This window comes from Desmodus rotundus, chromosome 4 (assembly GCF_022682495.2).
Source record: "Desmodus rotundus isolate HL8 chromosome 4, HLdesRot8A.1, whole genome shotgun sequence".
Lineage (NCBI taxonomy): Eukaryota > Metazoa > Chordata > Mammalia > Chiroptera > Phyllostomidae > Desmodus > Desmodus rotundus.
The window spans coordinates 11,299,049-11,316,833 of NC_071390.1; the positions used below are offsets into that span (position 1 = coordinate 11,299,049).

The window sequence follows — 17,785 nt, forward strand, 5'->3', positions numbered from 1 at the left end:
ATTTAAAGAGCTTCCCATATAACTTCACTGATTCTCAAAAGAGCATGTAGACAAAATCCAATTCTATTTTGAAGAAGCAAACTATTAAGAAGTTGATTTTTGTTAACTGAACATTCTAAAAAACATTAAGAACTTGATTGTTAACTGAACATTCTAAAAACAAACAACCGAGATTTGGGTGTTGCAAACTTTAGCAAAACAGATGAGTGCAGATTTGTATTAATCTCTTAGATACATGAATCGGTTTCAAAACGCGTGACATCACGCAGGCTTACCTTGCCAACTGTCATTGCAGACACACGATTTTTCCCCGGTGAGGTCGCAGTAACCGTGATCTGGACTGCCGCAATTGGCTTTACAGTAAGGAATATCACACGCTTCGCCCTTCCAGTATTTATCACACTCACAGTACACTTGGCTTGGAACAGAGATGCTGGTTGTACACTTCCCGTGGCCAGAGCAATTGTTAGGACAAGAATTGATTCTGTAAAACGCAGGGCATACACATTCAAATTCAAGAAAACTGAACAAGAACTCTGGTTGGTATTTCTGTAAGCTTTATAATTTTATGTCGTCTTAGGTACCTCATTGAACACAACTTCACAATGTGATTTCAACTTCCTACTCTGTGCCCTTTTACCCTGAATGCAATTCACTTATATTTATTCGCAACTGGCCTTAGTTCACCCAAGGAGTTTACTTGGCTACCGAGACTCCAAACTTCCAAGGACGACACCCTCAGCCCCTGCAGGATACACACAGTTCCAAGCACAATGCTCTGTGAAGACTTGAGTAGTCAAATGATATGCATATACATTTTATAGAAAAAATTAAATTCTTGAATGCCTGAAACTGCATGAGAAGCCAAGCCGTAACTTGTTGCATAATATTTAAATAGCATGCTACCATCTATACACTGTTACGTAGAAATGAAATGTTTGTCAAATATTATTTTAAGGCCCTTTAACCAACTTGTATATTCTACTATAATTTATTCTCCCTTGCATACATACTTAGGAAAAATAAATTCTATAATAAACTTCTGGTTCAAGATATTTAGAATGTTTTATTCCTGATGAAAATTCTCTGGTTATCGTTTCCTACACTCCTAAAAAAAGGGGGTGGAAAATGATCCCCTCTGCCATTCCTATGAAAGCGCCTGACGGCATCTCTGGCTAGTTCCCTTTGCCCTTGGACTTTCAGATTTTACAAAATTATATAAAATGTCAGGCCCGTAACAGATTCTCAGTGAATATTATTTTTGGTTTAGAGAAGACAGTGATAAAACCACCTACCTTGTCTCCTAAAGCCTCAATTTCCTCATTAAGTAAAATGGGAAAAATTCCCACTAGACAGAATTTCTGTGCGGAGGGTCAAACAGCGTCACCGACACAGAGCGCCCCCTGCCGTCTGGGGCCCGAAGGACGGTGAACCCTCGCCCGGCCCCTCGGAGCACAGGCAGGAGATGCTCCCTGCGGCCCTGCACACCCTGCAGCTGCGAGCCACGCTGCACCAGTTCGTATTGGCTTAGTAATCATTTAGCGACAGGTTCAAATTTCATAATCAGTTTTCAACCAAACGTGCTACCACCGTGTCCTAATGCACGCTTAGCCAGTATTTGGAGGCATGTTATTAATGTTTTAGGTCACGGAGAGATCCTGTATGTTTTGAAATTTGACACACTAGCCCGTTCCTTGTACAGAAGATATCTACATGAACAATGAACTCTTTCTAGTAAAATTACAAAAATCATCACACTATGAAATTTAACAACCAAAATATACTCACGAATAAAAAATGTTGAAACCAGTTAGATTATATGCGGCATCACTGAAAAAGTGTAACAGGGCGTAGCCGGACGTGGTCACGACCTCGGGCACGCTCTCGTTTCCCCGCACTTCTGGGACGATCAAACCACTGCGAGAGAGCAAAGCGGAGCGCTGCACGTGTTAACGGCAATCTCACCACGTTCACCAGCACCAGTCTGGGCAGGAGCACTCAGCGGCTGCACAGGTACCAGCAGCTAGGCGGAGAATAGAGCTAACCCGGCTCCTTCCGTGTCTCCCAGGGGCTGCACCGCGTGGGCCACGTGGGCTCACACCCACCCCAAGGCCCCACTCTCGTGTCCCTTCCCGCCGTTTCTCCGCTTGCCCTGCTGCCCATCCTCTCGTAACACCCCAGGGTGGTCTTCCACCTACCTTCGTACATAAACCTGCCCTTAAAGCCACCTTGGCCCTCTAACAAGTGACCTTGTCGCTTCCCTCGTTCCCCCCAGTTAAAAACTCTGGTGAAGCTAGAACACCCCGCACCAGCTAAGTGACTACAGTGGCATCCCGGCCAAAGCTGTTCACTTCCCATACTAATCCAAGGGTTTTAGGTCACCTAAAAATGCATACTTCTTGTATTTCTTTAAAGTTTTGCTGACTTACAGAAATTCTATTAATATAGAACTACTGCAAAATGTATCGCGTTATTCACTTAAGCCTATAGGCACAAAAAAATAACTTGATGGGGATAGATATAAATGTGCAAAAGGAAGAATTTAAGTTAATAACAGGTACTTCTCCCTTTTTTAAGCCTATTTGCTCATGGAGAAAAACTGCCCATCTTCATTTACGTACACCACGCTCGTCTCTGGAACTCTGTGAAAACATGCAATGTGAGGGAAAAAGGGCGCTGCTCAGAACAGGTCACACCCCTCAACGCAGACTGCTCCTTCACACACTGTCAAACCCGGTTCGGGCGCCACCGGGGACTAAACTCCCTGATTCCCAGCACGTTTGAGAGAACAAAATAAAGTATTATAGTCAATTTATTGGGCAAACATAGTCTCAAAAACAAACAGAAAGTAATCAATTCTTGATGCTTTGATAATAATTATTACATCTACGAGCTTATGTTTGTGGAGGACCAAGAGGTTTTAAAAGGAGACTGTCCACAGAATCCCAACTCCGTAATACCAGTCTTCGTTGCACATGGGTATCTTTCATTGGAGGGAGATTATATCAAAATGAGTACTTTGCTAAAAACAATATTCCCAAGCCTTTATAATAAAAAGTTAATCTCTCTGAAACAGATTTTGAAAAAGATTTATTTGCTTGGTTGTTTATCAGTATTTTAAAAGCACTGAATGAATGAGGGTTTCTGCCTCTTGTAGGACACACCATGCAGTTTGGACCAAACAACCCCGCCTCTGACATCAACTAGAAAAATGACAAATTACATGAAAACAAACAGATCGGCCTGGATGCACTGGAGATCTAAGACCACGGTGGTGCGCCCAGGCACTAAGGCCCTGTCTCCTTATAGACATTTGCTGATGTAACAGTTGGAGGTGAGGTGAGAAGGACTGAGCTGGGCTGTGGCACAGAGCTAGGGAAACAAAGCGTGGGAGCCTGGACCCTCACTTTCACCTGGGATCCCCCAAAGAACGGAAGTAAACATGATCTGGTAAAAAAAAAAAAAAAAAACGGGGCCTCCAGGGGACTGCACCACAGCTTGGGTGGCAATCACCTCAACACCTGAACTTGGAGTCAGTTGACTGTGGACTGCAGCATCCCCGGGTTCCCCCTATGGGAACATAGTGTCTTTCTAGGGCTCCAATGATTGCTACATATGATTTTACAAACATGAAGCCCAGCACATGGTTGTCCAGCACACTGAAATTACATAACACTTCTCCAACCCCATCCATTCTCCACAGTCTAAAAAGTCTTGCTGGAGGAACACAGGAAAGCGGCACTACAGGGATTAAGGGATTACAAAACCCCAGCTCACATTCCGCCTCCCTCACTTCCCAGCTGGGCAACTTCGGGTCCCTCACAGAACTTTCTGGGCCTCAGTTCTTCATTTACAACACAGCAGCAATAGTGCCCGACTGACGGGTTACTGTCCTCACAATCAATGTGCATTACATGTACATCAAATGAGTTAATGTACATCAAGGAGGCTTGTACACTGCCTGCCGTACGATGAGCATCCCGTAGACATTGCAGACTACTGTAGGTTGAGTGATCTGGCTCCTGCCTATCCCTTTACATTTCCTATGATCGAGTTACTCATAACTACTTACCACCGTCTATTATCCCAAAGTATAATGTTCTTTCAGTATGTCTATGCCTTTAGACATATGTTTTTCTCTATCAAAACACCCTATCTGGTCCTCATACTTTGCCTATCCTTCTACTCACGATGAAACTCACCGTGAAGAATTAGTTACTTCTTCTGAAATCATACTACTCTTTCCAAAACCTGGTCATAACGTTTATTGTGCTGCGTAAAAAAAAGAAGAAAAAAATCTGTTTATAAACTGACGCCAGTGGCGAACTACTATGCAGTCACATACCCTCCAAATCCTTGGAACTTCCCCAGGGACAGGAGGGGCCCTGTTATTTATTCATGGGCCCTGACAGTTTACGGTGAGGAGATGACTCACGGCGGGCCCCTACGCAGCCCGAGCTAACAAGATGACTCAGGGTGGGAGCTGGACGCAGCAGGAAGACCAACCACGTGAGGCAAAGGGCTGGGGCTTCGAGCCCAAGAACTCAATCTGACTTCCAGAGCGAGTGTGGGGGCTAGAGCCTGAGTTAAGTCTTGTGGCCAATGGTTCAATCAATCGTGCCTACATAACAAAACCCCAGGAAGAACTCTGAACACCTGTAGCTCAGGTGAGCCTCCTGGCTAGTGACACACATTCGTGTGCTGGGAGGGTGACGCGTCCTGAGGACACAGGTGTTTTGTTTATCATCCTCCCAGACCTCTCCCGATGTGCCTCTTCACTTGGCTGGTTTTGATTTTTATCCTCTATACTAACACTGTAATGATAGGTATAGTGCTTTCCTGAGTTCTTTGAGTGATTCTAGCAAATTATTGAACCTCAGGGGATAGTGGGCACCCCTAAATTTGCAGCCAGTTGGTCAGAAGTTCAAGCCACCCGGCAACCGTGAACTCGCAGCTGGTGTCTTAACGAAGGGCAGTTTTATGGAGGGCCGTAACGTAACCTATCAAGTCTGGCTCAACTCCAGGTGGCTGGCATCTGAAGTCATGCAGGGGTGTCCAACCCTTTGGCATCCCTGGGCCACACTGGAAGAAGAAGAGTTGCAACATGTAATCACAAAAACATTTCATCATGTTTTAATTAAATTTACAGTTTTGTGTGGGGCTGAGTTCAAAGCCATCCGCAGGATGCAGGTTGGACACCCCTGGGCCTTCTTTCCCACTACATCCCACTACAGCCTCTGGAATTGGGTAGGTTATCAAATGTTCGTCGAATAGCAAATACTTATACAACTGGAATAATTCAGACATTTAGATCCTGAATTCTTAGCAACATAAAAGACAGTTTAGCTTTTAAGTCAGTCCTAAGATGGCTCTACCATCTATTATATGTCAACTTAATTTATCTGAGTCTCCACTTTCTCAGCTGTAAAATGGGGGTAACAGTAATTCTTCCACAAGATCCTCATCATGTGGCATTTAAACTGCCTACCACAGTGCTTGGCATCAGGCTTCACATTCAACATGCGTAACTTTTTTCACGTCCCTCAGGACCACTCACAGGGACGCTTGCCAATGAGGACTCCCTGTTCCACCTCCCCAGGCCACCTTCCTGCCACCTTACGAAGGTTTCCTTTAGGGTCAAGAAGGGGCAGGTAAGAGTGTTAACGGACCACTATCGACTAAAGCAAAGGCATTACAACTGCTAGAGAAACAAGTGAAAAGACACACCTAGATGATGGCGGGTGAATAGTGTCATAAAAATAGGGCGATGACAGCAGAATGACATCTCAATTGCTAAAAATAAGTGGATGAACCCAGGATCTCACCTAACTGTCACGATGAATTGCCTTGCAATGTAATTATTCTCCAGGCTCTACTCTGTTTTCCCTCTACTGTCCTTAGAGGAAGGGCCATTCATGGCTACTCTTCATATGAATTTCGAACAACTCAAAAACCAAGTTCTGTAAGCAGCTGAGCAACAGCAACGCCACACAAGCGTCTCGCTCCCGAGGAGTCACTTTGAAATCGTCATTTGGAAATACAAGTCCTTACACGTTTGTCCGAAAAAATAACCCTTCACATTCCTGACAAACCGAGTACTGGCAACACAAATAGTAAAAAGAAAATGGAAACTCTTGAAGGAAACAATCAACTTCTATCCATGTTTTTACATTGTTAACAATGGTTTAGCGTATGGGAGACACTGTGTATGTAACAAAAGGAAGGAGTAACGCAGTGAGGAACTCTGGTGAACAATCTCCTTAGTTAACTTACACACAACTACACCACGTGTTCATGACCTTTCCTGCATCTAACATGTTTTCTCCTACGTGTAAAACATTCTATAACAATTTGTACATGCAAACATGAAGGTTTTTAAATTGACACTAAAATTTTTGTGACTTTAAAATTAAGTTTGACTACTAATAAAATATTTTAAAGCAACCAAAATTCCTAAATTTTGAGAACTGATGGACATACCTTCTTTATTAAACCATTCAATAAAGCGTAACTTAACCTTTTAACAAAAAGTTTAAATGTTATCGTTTTGCTAAAATAAGAAGACAACTATTTGTGTGTATATATATATTTGTATTTTGTCAGCTGGAACTCCCATTACTCTATCCGAATAGTTCTGAAAATATGACTGAGTCACTTTAAAAGAATGCACTATATGTAGCAAAATTAAGGACAGTCAGTAAGAACTCTCCATTTCTGATACAAGACTTAATTTATCTTTGCTACATCGATACTGACATTACATACAGCTAAGCTGATGGTCAGTATCTCTGCAAATTTATTTTGAATACAGATCAATATATATTTAAAATTAATAAATTATACATAGCTACTTTTCTAAAACCGTAAGCTCATCAATGAGACACAAACACTCACCTAAGTACAGCGATTAAAGGCGCGTATATCGAATCTCCGTCATAAACATACATGTGATCCCAGCTACATTCTGTAGCAAAATGGTTGAATCTTAATCGTAACACGGCATTTGGACTAAAAATGAAATAAAATATTTTAAAATTAATATGTAATATGCAAAGCACGGTCTGAAGAAATTTTAGGTATTTTGTTACAACCCATTTACAGATAATTTAGCTATAAATCCCCAAGTCACCAGTGTAAAAGATCGATAAGCAGTCATATCTAATTTGTAAAACAAAGACATGCAACTTCAAACTCTATTAACAGGCCATATGCACGTATCATCATCTTCTAAAAACACAGCCCACAGGAAATGTTCTGTCTCTTGATTAAGGTGGAGGTTACATAGATTGTATATATTATTCAGACCTTATTGAACTGTATACTTAATATGGGTGCATTTTATTATATGCAAATTATACTTGAATAAAGTTGAATTTTAAAATTCAACACTCAAGAAGCAACTATTCGCATTTCTATACAATTCTTTAACTGGAGGCCCAAATAAGGTCTTCTAAGTTTAACTGAAAGGTCTCAGTATGATATACTATTAACAAATAAACAAAATGAGACCACAGATGCACCAGGAATTAATAACTTTTAAGTCCTAAAAAACTTTTTAAATAACCCTCAAAATACCAGTTTTCTAAATACACTCTTTAAAAATTATAAAGTGATTCAACCAATTTATATCAATTCTTTTATAATCCATTCACAATGTTTAAATAAAGTCAGTCTCAAGCCCCTATTACTGAAAAAATGCCTATAAAAGGATAATTCACTCTTTTCTATTAAATGTTTTTTAAACACCCTTAGAACTAAAATGCTGAATAATATGAACCAGTGGTATAATCCAGCATGGACTATTTTTACTTTCTACGGGACCTTCAAATTCCATAACAAGATGTTTAAAGGAAGCCAAAAATGCCTACTTGATTTAATGCCACACTAACATAACTAAAAAATAAAATACACATAAAAGTTAAATTATCACACGTGAATGGGCATTGTACTTTATATTAAACATGATATCTAAAAGCTGCAAATCCCATAAAAGTATCGTGAATGTTTTTCTAACAATAAGCAATGAAATAAACTATAATTATAAAGTTGTTATACCTTACTGCCATAACATTGATATGACCATCTTTTTAATCATTTCAGAATAAAATAAGTATACCCAAATTGTGTACTTACTAGCCTTCAATTAGCCATGTACATTTAGTTTTATACTTATAGTTAATTGGACCATCTGTTAAATATCCAGAAGGTTCTGTTAACCTAGAAAACAAAACCATGAAAATAATTACCTTAGAGCAACTTTAACATATAGTAGCAGAAGAAAATTTAAAAGACATTCAAACAAAGGAATGGGACATAGCCAACTACCAAAAAAAGAAAAAGTTGTTTACAACTTAGAAAATTTTTCCAATTGCCACATCTCTCTCTACATCTCAAAAGAATTTTATTTTGTATCTCTTAAAACCTTGATGCGTATTTCATCTTACATAATAATGCACTGAAAGATCGAATTCGTACCGATGTGTTGAATGGTGATACAAAATAGATTAAGTTAAATTTCTTCTGCACATAAGTTAGGTGGAGGCAAAAGGAGGAAAATCAAACACACTTTGAAAAATGCAGCTCTACGGGTGGCAGAAACAGTGCGCACGCCCTCTGCCTTCGGAGCTCTGCTGTCGGATGTGTTTCCTTCTCCTGCACCACGAGGGCCAAAGCAGCTGTCGCCAGACTCACCGAGTTCGGCTACCTGTTTTTATTATCATCTTGTCTACACAATTTTCAGAATCTAAAAATATTTAAAACAGGATTCCAATCCCGTTCATTGTGTTCCCCATAGCTCCAGCCCAATTATTTTAACAACAAAAGACCATATTTTAAATAATTAAAAGAGCTTCCCATTTAGCCTATTTACGTATGATACAAACACACACATGCATCAGAGCTTACCAGTCTCTCTGTATTCACATGCATATACACACGTATACACACAGATACCAGGGCCATTATCTAGTTTCAGATAAAATTAAATTATCCTTATGTGAGAGAGTCCTAAAATCGTTAGGATAAAAAAGTATCATCTACCCAAATCAGGGGTGACAGAAAGGTCCGCTGATATTAATATGATTTTGTAAGTCTTTTATAATCCCTGCCAATTTACTCTGGGCAACAAGGGAGCTAATTCATGCTTGGAAAAGTTTTTGAAGAAGAAAAGACAAATTTCAATGTTCTCAAATTAATGTAATAATTAACCAAGCATTCTTTACACACCAGGTACTACTGTAAGCACGTGTTACCCCCTTTAAGAATCCCCAAAACCGTTCGAGATAGTTAAGCAGTTATTAATCCCATCTTGAAGATGAGAAAACAAAAGCCCAGTTAAGTAACAGGTTAAATAACTTGTCCTGATTTTTCACTTCCAATAATACCAGATGAGGTAATTCAGACAAACCCGACACTGAGGACAACTTAAAACGCTAAGGAACAATTTTAAAATCTAAAAAGCATGCTGTAAATAACAAAATGCTAAGATCTGCCAAGGCAAGATCACGAAGTTGCAAATTCCAGGCATTCAGAGCTGCTTTTGCTCTGGAGAGATTTGTCCAGTTGGAAGACACGGCCAACAGCTGAGAGTGCTTTTGGCGGCCCCAGCCAGGGACGGGGCAAGAGTTGGAGGCAACGGCCCACAAAACGCAGGGGCTCAAATAAACAAACAGCACTTTGGACTGGGCCACAATGACTTGCTCTTGGGGTAACAGTGTGCCTGAAGGAAACTAGCCCTTCCCCGATGAGTCATCGGGGCCACAGCAAACCCCAAGACTCACAACTGGCTTCCGGCGACAGAACTGCCAGCATGCTAAGGTGCCTAATAGGAGAGACAAAAAAAGTACTCTCTAAAGAGAGATAACATCATCCTAGGTCTCAAATTAGTTCTGCCTATGATTTTGTAAAGTACAGCGTCTAGCGTGATCAAAACTAATTAGTCAGAGGAAGACACAGGACAACAAAACGGTAAGAACCAACAGACAACAGGATGAAACCTGAAGATACTCCAATTACGGAGATTATCAGATGCATCCTATCAAACAGATAGGCCTCACTAAGTTCACAAAGACAAAAGACAATTTTAAATAGGGGCAGTTAATGGAAAACTTCAAAAAGCAACAGAGCACATTCGAAAAAAATAATAGAAACTCTAATACTAAAAACTACCATAACCAAATTCATTCCATGGACAGGTTTGACAACACATCCGACCCATTAAAACAGGGTGAGAGATCTGTATGCTGGGCCCACAGAAATATCAAAACCTCAGCAGCGTGATGGAGGATCTAACCCACGGGGTTTGGGTCACTCCTCCACCAGGTAAAATCCCAACCAGCTAATTCTAGCAGAGGACAGGGGAAATGCGGAACCCGGTGTGGAAGAACAAAAGCAGAGATGTCAATTCTGATCTTACAACCAATGACAGAAACAAGGATCCTGCCAGCTTTGCATAGTTTCCCTTTGCTTTCTACACGTATGTCTTCTCTCTCCACATTTTTGTTTTACACACAAGTTGTAATAAGTTAACTTCACAACTCAGACTTTAGATAATGGAATATTCAGTGTGGCTATGACTGGATATGAAGATTAATTACTATAACCAAAGAGAGATTAATGACTCTTGGAACCGTGTGTTTCTTCATTTTGGACACCTGGCAAAAGTGTACCTTCTTAGGCAGAAATGTAGAGTTGTTTGGATGTGCGGGAGTTCCCCTATGTTCACAGGGAAACACACAGCATCTGAATAACCAAAGGGTAGACTGTCGCCCATCGCTCCTCACCTCAAAATTCACATGACTGGCCTACTCTGGGAGAGTAGATCTGGGCCCTTTAAATATCTTTGCTTTGCCAGAAGGCACGGTGCGAAGCTGGCATGCTTTGTCAGTAGAGCGCACTGCAGAGGCTGCAGGAGCACAGAGTTTCGGGTCCTGGTTCCCGTGTACTTAACGATCTCCTGCAGCTTGCTGGCTTCTCCAGCACTAGGCCCTTACAGCACATTACGGCCAGTAGCACCCAGCCACTAACAGCTGCCCCGCACTTTCCCTCAGGCCTCCAACAGAACACTGCCCCAGGAGTAGCTTCTCCCAGCATCCTATAAGGTAACCACGGCAAGTGCCCAGGGGCAGAGGTCCATCAGTGCAGGATTACGGCAACTTTCCTGCCACTCCGTAAGCCGCAGCCATGCCAGGGCCCCCTGCCCAACAAGGCCCGGATGGCAGACATGGAGGAGGGGGCTCTTCCGTGCTCTGTCTCAGATCAGGGTAGGGCTGCTTACAGCTTATGGCTCATAAGCGGCCATAAGGGGCTGCTCCTTTTATCTACGACCGCCATATTTTTCAAAGTTCTCTTTACTTCTTACTAGCCAAGTTCTCATTACTCCAATCCCTGTTACAGTCAATCATTTTTTACATTAAACTTTTCCTCTTAAAATTACCAAGTGCCTCCCTTTCCTGATGCGACCCCAACCCCTCAATAATAGTAATAAAGAACATGCAAAATAACATCACAGCTGTGTACCAGTAGGCACCCAATAGAATGGGTAAAACTTAAAAGACTGATGAAATATTGGCAAGGACGTGAGGAAAACGAATTCTCATAGGAATAAATCAGTAGGACACCTTTAGAAAGTAATTTAGTATTAACTGGCACCCTTGAAAACAGACAGATCTCAGGGAGTGGCCGTCAGCGTCGGGAACTACACCAGTATCCTCTCGGACCCCCTTATCATGACCATACACCCCACACTGCGGGTGTAGACAGGGTGGTAATAACCCACAGCATGCTATTTATAGCACCCCAGTGACTAAGACTTCCACTGGGATGCCATAGGCTTGTGCCGTATCTCTACCCAGTACCTGAGAAATAACTAGAGGAGCATGAGTGATTAGGACTGTGGAATTAGCTGATAGCTGTTAAAAGCCATCGATATGCTAAAGAAAGAAAACTGCTCCAGAGTGCCTCTAGTGGGAGACACTTCCCCGTGAATGGCTTTCCCCCATAAAACTCAACTCCCCGACCACCAATTCTCGATACAGTGTGAAAGCCAGGGCACTGCACAGCATTGAAAGCGACTCTCTACTCCTGAGGAGGGGAGATGAGGCTGAACAACAGGCCCAGGACCAGATTGTGAGAGGAGCAGAATTACACAAAAGGTTTCATTCACAGCTCTGCCAAAACTTCGGTACTGAAGACAGTGCCCCCCCACCCAATACCTAGGAGGGTGTCAGCTGGGCGGATGACCTCAAGAACCTTGAACCCCAGATGTTTTGGACACTTTGGGCCTATGAAAGTGTTTCTGAAGCCAGCGCTGACAGTGAGAAAAAGAAATTCCACCCTCTTTCACGTGAATACCTTTTTTAAATGAAGCTATAGCAACAAAAAGCACCAGAAATGATTAAATCAAATAACTGCAAGTGGCTACAGTCACCATACATCCAAAGGCCACGCAATTGGTGGCAGCCCCATACCCAGCAACCTCACACCAAACAAGATAAATTAAAAATCCCCAAATGCTTGAAAAATGAGCAACAGATTTTTGTTACAAGGACAATTAGGAAGTATTTTTAATTGAATACCAAAACCACAACACATCAGAATTTATAAGATGAAACTAAACCAGTGTTTGGAGAGAAATTTATAGTTCTAAATGTGTATCTTAGAACGTTGATAATCAGGTACAGCTCAAGAAACTAGAAAAAGAACAATAAACTCAACAACAAGAAAACATAAGGGGATAATAAAAACAGAAATCTCTGAAATAGAAAAGTCACATAGTAAAGAAAATTTACAGAACTAAAAGTTGGCTTTATAAAGACTAATAAAATTAGTAACCCCCTAGCAAAACTGATCAAGAAAAACAGGAAAAAGTACTAATTACCATTATCAAAAAGGAAAGGAGGAACCTCACTACCGACGCTACAGAAATATGATATTGAGAACTTCATACCAATGAACTTGACATTTTAGATGAAATGCAGAAGTTATCTTTAAAGTACAACTTGACATAACCAATACAAGAAAAAATAAAAATGACAAACATCCCTCATACAAAAATCCTAAACAAAATACTATCAAACATAATCTGGTACATATATTAAAAATGTCTATTGAAAGAATAAGACGTAACAGTATTCCTGGAAGAGGTCTGTTTGAAGATTTGGAGATCCATGAAATAGCCTGATATCTTTGGGGAACTGCAAGTGATTCGGCGGATCAGAGAGTAATGTCTAAAGACATTACAAAGCAACCTGTATGACAGTGGCTATAAGGATGGAGAAGGCGAATTTCACAGTTATTCAGTCTGATGCAAGGAAGGAACCCATAAATTGAATTGCTCTAATCCCTTGAGCAACTGAAATTTACCTTTTTTTTTTTTTTTTGGCCTTTGATTCACGAAATCACTTGCTGATACATTACAAAAACCATCCCACACCTAAAATGAAATGCCTTCAGGACAAAGGAAGCAGCCAGACAGAAGGCATTCCACAAGAACCCTGAAAGGCAGGTGTGACCAACTCCTGCTGCCTGGGGCAAAAAGTTAGAGTAAAAACAAACAATAGATACACCAAGAGCCTGGGAGAAAAACGTGGGGAATGAGATTCTTTGAAGAATTAGGACACTAAAATGCTATCCAGTGCAGGAGCCTGGGAATTTGGAAAACCACACACATATCCAGGGCAGGCTGTGTGCTCAGGAGACACTGTCACCTAGGGCTAATTTTTAGACTCAGAGTAAGAAGGAAGGGAAGGCTAAGGCAGAGTCGTAAACATCCTGGCTAAGCATTGAAGGAACCCACAACAATATCTGCAAAGCCTGGGATTGTTCTTTGTTTTATTCCTTGGCTCCAGCATTCAAGGAAATTTATTAAAACACTACCTGACCACAAGCTAAAGGGACAGAGATTTTAGAGACCAGACACAACAAAGAATCCAGTCATTACAAAACCAGTTTAGAAAAGTCACCAAATACACAAGCAATAGAAATAAGCAATAGAAATGAACCCTCAGGGGGGAGAGGAATCTGTGTTCTAGACTTACCGTGTATTGTAATAATCAAATGTCCGGTCTTCGACCGAAAAGTTACAAAGCATGCAAAGAAACAAGCAAGTATGGTCCATTCACAGAAGTGAACATAAACTGTCCCCGAGGGAACACAGACTTGGGGCTTGCTAGACAGATTAACTCAACTATTTTAATATGCTAAAGCACTAAAGAAAACCAGGAAAATATCTCAACAAATAAGGAATATCAAAAAAATTAAAACCTTTCTTATCATAACCTCAAAGTCATTATTACTCCCATTCTCTCAAAAAGCAGGTAACACAAGGGGGGATCTCGTATGAAAGTTTCCTCTGGCTCTAAGGCTGGGAGTAGATCCCTCAGTAGAGTGCATCCAGAAATCCTTCTCTGAAGTTTCCAACTTACAGTTGCAACAAACCTTTAAGATCAAAGTACTGCTAATGTAAATCGTAAAAACTTTCAAAATCAGGGCTGAACCTGGTGATACAAATGATGTGGCACAACCAATTAAGGCTGTGTAATAATAGTTTAGATGCTGCGGTGTCCAACCTGTGGCCTGTGGGCCGCATGCAGCCCAGGATGGCTGCAAATGCGGCCCAACACAAAATCATAACTTTACTTAAAACATTATGAGGTTTTTTTGTGATTATGTGTTACAATGCATTCCATGTGTGGCCCAAGACAACCCTCCTTCTTCCAGTGTGTCCCAGAGACGCCCAAAGGTTGGACACTCCTGGTTAGAACCTCAAGGACTTAACATTTTTAAAACTTCTAATTTGTTCCATGACCCTACACGGCTACTTCTATTTCAACATCTATGACGCAAGAATATCAGCATAGCATATTCAAAAAGCACCTAATACACAGTCATGAAATAAACTGCTCTTTTTATCTGGAAGTTTGAGAACAGGCAGCCCTGCTTTGCAAATATCACCTACTCAATGCGGTATAACCCACCTTCCTCGCAGGGAATACACGCCCCAACCTGCATGAGGACATCACCTCTTTGCTCTCCAAAGCCCCTCTGGTCCTCAACCACTGCACCTTCTCACACTGACTCATTCCCGTCCTATGTCTCTCAGCTCCTGACCCTTACTTTAAAACATACCAGGTTGGCCAACAAGTCTGTGGCATTTTTTCCATACTATGGTTCCAGTAGTACTTATAGTTGTCTTTTAACTTCATTTGAAACAATTTTGTTACATTGTATTGTGACAGCTGTCATATAGTGCACATTTTTTAAAAAACTTATCAAAATCAGTGAATTTTTGTGCAGCCATTTTAATACTGAAGATGGAAGAAAATATGCAACATTTTTGGCATATTATGTTTTATTATTACAAGTAAAAACATAACTGAACACACACGAAAAAAGATTCATGCAGGAGAAGGTGCTGTGACTATCGAATGTGTCAAAAGTGGTTTGTGAGGTTTCTTGGTACTACTGACATTTTGGCCAAATAATCCTTTGCTGTGGGCTGTCTTATGCATTGGGAGATGTTTATAGCAGCTCCCCTGGCCTCTACCCACTAGAATCCAACAGTGGGAGGTAGCAGACACACTCAAAGTATCCAAATCAATAAAGTTATTAGTGAAAATGAAAAATGTGTCTTTTATTTTATGGGAAAAAAATGTAATAGACTTTTTGGCCAACACTCCTCCAAAGAAACACAGATGCTAGGAGCTACCCCTTTAACTCTGCTCCCCCACCTAGGCGGCACAATAGGAGGAGTCCATGAAACTACCCACGCTGCCCCATCCCCTATGACTTCAAGGCAACATGTACACAGACAAAATAAAACTGTACTCACCGCAGCCTCTGAATTCCTTCCCCCCCATCCCTAACCTAACGCCCCTACCAAGAGCCTACCTTTGCCTCCACTTACGCTGAGGGGTTTCCTCCTGGCCATCTCCTCTTCCAGAAACTTGGGGGTGGGGAGGACTGACACCAACCAAGGAGAAAGCGATGGAAAATCCAACTCTTTCTCACCACCCGGAGATAGGAGTAAGAGGGGAAAGCCCCTGCCACTTCCCCAGCCAGAGCAATTCTCCCTCTGCAGCGCCTGGGTCTCTTCAACATCAGCATCAACACCCTTCACCTGCGTGCAGCTCCACCCAAGCACTCCCCCTACAGGATAATCTGGAACTGTTCCTCTTCGCAAATGCAGAAGCCTTACACCTCAAAATCACACTCTGACCACAAACACCTGGTTTTCAATCTTTTCGTATCTCCTCACCTTCCAACTGTGTAGAGGTCTCCAGAAATTAGGTAACAAATAGTTCCGCTACCCAAAAGGTAAATGGGCCTCCTACGCGGCTACTTTGTTTCTACCATGCAGTCCAAGGTTCAAACCATCCACATTTTTATTTTTTAATTTTATGGCACTCCCTCCCATCCTTGAGTTGAGAACCACACTGACAAGCTAAAATACATGAGGACCGCATAAACTGCTGGCCCACCGCCTGATGGTGCAATTGAAGAGTTCGCGGAACCCAGCCGCACCCACCTGTTTCTGTATGTCTAGATTGCTAACAGGCGACAAGAACAGAGCGGAGTAGTAGCACCGGAGAGCATCCGGCCTGCAAAACCTAAAACATCTACTGCCGGGCCCTTCGCAGAACAAGTCTGCCAGCGTCTAGCTGTCCGCCACATGCCCAAGTCTCATCTAGCGGAGACGGCCCACCGGAGAGTCCCTGATGGAGTCAGCATGCGGGGGGCTGCTGGTACCCCAGGAGTGGCCACTACCAAATGCAGGAAAACCAACACAGACATGAAACAGAACGTAAACCAACCAAAGCACTGTTCTCTATCCTGGCCATAAACACAAAATTTGATTAAGACAGTCTAGAAATAAGAAACTTCAATTGTTTTTATATGACCACGTCTCTGGAACAATAAAGCCTGTTTATCGGTGACTGTAGTTCCAGGGCCGGCATGAGCACTCGAGGGAAAGTCGGATCCACACGGGGCTGGCTTTGCACACCGTGCTTACAGGCGGTCTTTTTAAAAAGTGTTCTTAGTTAAAATGTTATTTAATAGTTTATTGATTTCTTTTTAAACCAAATGGACGAAGAGGACCTCCAGAGTACCTTCATTGGAACTAACTTTTCCCGCCTGCACACTGATACACTACTGTATCACCCTGTGCTGAGCTCACATTTGTTCTCATTTCCTTCGCCACGCCTTCTGCATCGCCCACTCCCAGTTCCGCATTATCTGTCCACCCGACCCCATATTTTCTTAGTTGTACATACCCAGTGACCATTATTTGGGTTTCGTTCCTATAATACAGTGGTTCTTATCATTTTGAGATGAGATCACTTTTGAGAATCTTTTAAAAGCTATACCCTCCTGCCTATAAAAATTCATATACATAGTATTTCATACACAAATCTGAGAATTCACTAACTACTCACAGCCCACCCAGGAACCTGACATTAAACATTCCTGTTACATTATGCATTCAAATAATCAACAAGCTTGCAGAAAATAAAATACTGCTATGTCCTAGAGAACTGTTGGATAAGCTTAGACTTTTCTTTTGGTATCTTTGTGAACTGTAAAAAGCACCCGTTCATATTAACTTTGCAAAGGACAAGTATGAACTCTGTAGAATATTCTCTTTCCACTGAAGAATGAAAAAGACGTAAACTGAGAAACTGAAAGTAAAAGGCAATACTTAGAGGAGCTGCAAGAATCTCAGCCTGGACACTTAATGGGCGTGTCAGTCAACTTCCCCAAGTCTCAACAGCAGTAGTTATTTCAG

At 41.6% G+C, this 17,785-nt stretch overlaps 1 protein-coding gene across 2 annotated transcripts in view; it reads right to left on the reverse strand.

Annotated features, from left to right (window-relative positions):
• Positions 1-17,785, reverse strand: part of ATRNL1 (attractin like 1) — a 495,303-nt gene that overhangs the window by 466,696 nt on the left and 10,822 nt on the right. For both annotated transcript variants that reach the window (XM_024555570.4, XM_053922251.2), the window contains exons 2-5: positions 8,134-8,217; positions 6,895-7,008; positions 1,789-1,917; positions 276-484 (exon numbers count right to left, since the gene is read on the reverse strand). In XM_024555570.4, coding sequence (XP_024411338.3) covers positions 276-484; positions 1,789-1,917; positions 6,895-7,008; positions 8,134-8,217 — 536 coding nt within the window. The remainder of the gene's footprint in view (positions 1-275; positions 485-1,788; positions 1,918-6,894; positions 7,009-8,133; positions 8,218-17,785) is intronic.